The following is a 2,215-nucleotide window of genomic DNA, read 5'->3' as shown; positions in this document are numbered from 1 at the left end:
CTTTAGGTCTTTAACACGGATCTATTGTAAAGGGTGGTTAACCTCACCTAAACGTCAACGACACCGTTGGACTTCTTTCTTTGGGGTTATTTGAAAAAAAAGGTGTACGTCGATAAGCCAGCAACAATCCAAGAGCTAAAGGATGAGATAGTTTGGCACATTAACGGGAGGAGAACGGTTAGGTTGTCCGTTGCAGTTCGCGAGTGCTGCAGGTTTATTTGGACAACCTTGAGACCCATGCTGCTGGTCGCTTTACAATTCGACGGCATCGCCAAGCTGCACTCCCGGGTGCTGCTCATTAACGCCATCGTTTTTGGTAGATGCGGCGTCGTCAAGTTGCATGCCTGTGAGCAACTCGTTGGCGCCGTCAACCTCATCTTGTTCATCCTCCGGATTTGCAGATCGGAATATCTTCAGCTGCGTTTTCCTGACGCCGAACCGAAGTTTATTGTCCACTTTTCCCAGTGGCTCGATACTCTCCTCCGATATTTGGAGAAGGAAGGATACACTGTTCTTTTGCGGAGCCTCCGCTTTGATGATGCTCCAGTCATCCATCGGAACAGTGCGGTTGTGTGCCTGCAGGTATGGACTAAGTTGCTTGGCTTCGAATTCAATGTTCGGAATCCAGATGCGAGCCCTCGGCCGTCGAGGGATTTCGCTGGCCAGGATGAGTTTGAGCCTCAAACCTTCCCAGTCGCTCTGGATCTTGCCCACAACTGTTTGCAGGAAGTTAAGGGATAGTTGATCATCGCACTTGATCACTCTGTATCCGCGGACCACCTCCATTGAATCAAATCCTGGCACATGACCCTCCGGGTTCGCCATGACGTGATCGACGACAATGCGGGACAGCCGTGACTCGATTTCGGACCACTTATCCGATGCAGGTTTACCGCGGTTAGTTATTTCATCAACCGACGCTATTTGCAGGTGATCCCGTTCCACCTCATTAAATGAGCGTTTGGTTGGTTTTGGTATTGAAGCGGTGTGAACCGACACTTTGTGCTTCTTCGTTGGCTTGTCGCTTTCGTCCTGCGAACGATTGCGTTTCACGGCTTCTGCCTTATCGGCCGCGTCCTTTGGATGAGTTTTCCCTTCAGCCTCATTTTTGTTTATTCTTCCGAGAATAGTCAGAGACCTCTGGTAAAGCTTATACCTGGACGGGCCTTTTTTAACTTTTTCGCGCTTTTGCCCCTTGGCATCAGCGGATGTGCATGGTTGATTTAAGGTTGATGGCGTGCTGTGGTTCACAGCTTTGCCATCAACCGTCTCTTGGCTTGAGGCCAAGAGTTCGCCCTCAGAGGAAGTTCCCAACTTTCTCAGTTCGTTGGTGTCGGTCCGTGTTGTCCATTTGTCCAACTGTTGTGTCAATGGGTGCGTCCGTTTATCCATTCGTTTTGGGTTTGGGTCCGTCCGTTTGTAGCCTTATCCGAGTTTTTTATTTGTTTTTGTTGTTTGTTCATTCTGTTTCGTACGGTCACCTGCCATTCCAGAAGGCTGCACATGTCGCCATGTGCGGTGACCAATGAGCATTTAGGGGAAATAAACGGTCCGCCATGGCAGCGCCCCATACCATGGTAAGGCCACCGTTACAACCTGAGGCGGCCTGGTGTCAGGAGGGCTCCGTGAAAAGACAGCCTAGTTTTATCCCCCGGCTGCCAAACCCACCCAATAGGCACGGGTCGCGTTACACCTTGGGTTGAGGGAGTTTTTTAACGAAGTTTACGTCTTCGACCTGTGTGATTCGCGGGAGACCTACTTTCCTACCTTCCATATCTGGGAGGCATTCCCCTATCCACCACCTGGGGACGCGCCCTATAGGGATAACAGGTTCCCCCAAGGGACCTTGTTAGTAGTTTTTAAGCTTTTTTATTATTTATTTTTTATTATTATTATTTTTTATTTCATTTTGTTTTATTCGAAATTTAAGTGAGAAATGTGCCACCGACTCTTTTCAAAAGAACTGAGTGAATGTTGCTTTAAATTTGAATTTCGCTTGCATCCTTTCCACTTATCGTCACTTATTCCTAGTTGAATAAAGTACACGCATACACATACATACACAAATAAATATCGTAATAATTATGCGCCAAAGAGATTTTTAACAGTAATTCTGCAGCAAATAAAGAAAACGAGCACTTTTTATAAATTGAATTACATACACGAAACCTGGCAAGGCAAATCAAAGCTACAAAAAAAAAAAATAATAATAATA

The 2,215-nt window shown here is 46.7% G+C and overlaps 1 protein-coding gene across 1 annotated transcript; it reads right to left on the bottom strand.

The window, feature by feature from the left end:
* Nucleotides 1-252: 252 nt before the first annotated feature.
* Nucleotides 253-1,392, bottom strand: LOC129248903 (uncharacterized). Its single transcript, XM_054888513.1, has one exon. It carries the CDS (start codon nucleotides 1,390-1,392, stop codon nucleotides 253-255), a length of 1,140 nt encoding a protein of 379 aa, XP_054744488.1.
* Nucleotides 1,393-2,215: the final 823 nt, after the last annotated feature.

This window comes from Anastrepha obliqua, chromosome 5 (assembly GCF_027943255.1).
Source record: "Anastrepha obliqua isolate idAnaObli1 chromosome 5, idAnaObli1_1.0, whole genome shotgun sequence".
NCBI lineage: Eukaryota > Metazoa > Arthropoda > Insecta > Diptera > Tephritidae > Anastrepha > Anastrepha obliqua.
The sequence above is the reverse complement of the archived record's forward strand: the minus strand, read 5'-3'. Positions and strand labels throughout refer to the sequence as shown.

Excerpts from the sequence above, each read along its gene's own strand:
- LOC129248903 (XM_054888513.1), bottom strand. The coding sequence starts at position 1,392 with ATGGATAAACGGACGCACCCATTGACACAACAGTTGGACAAATGGACA.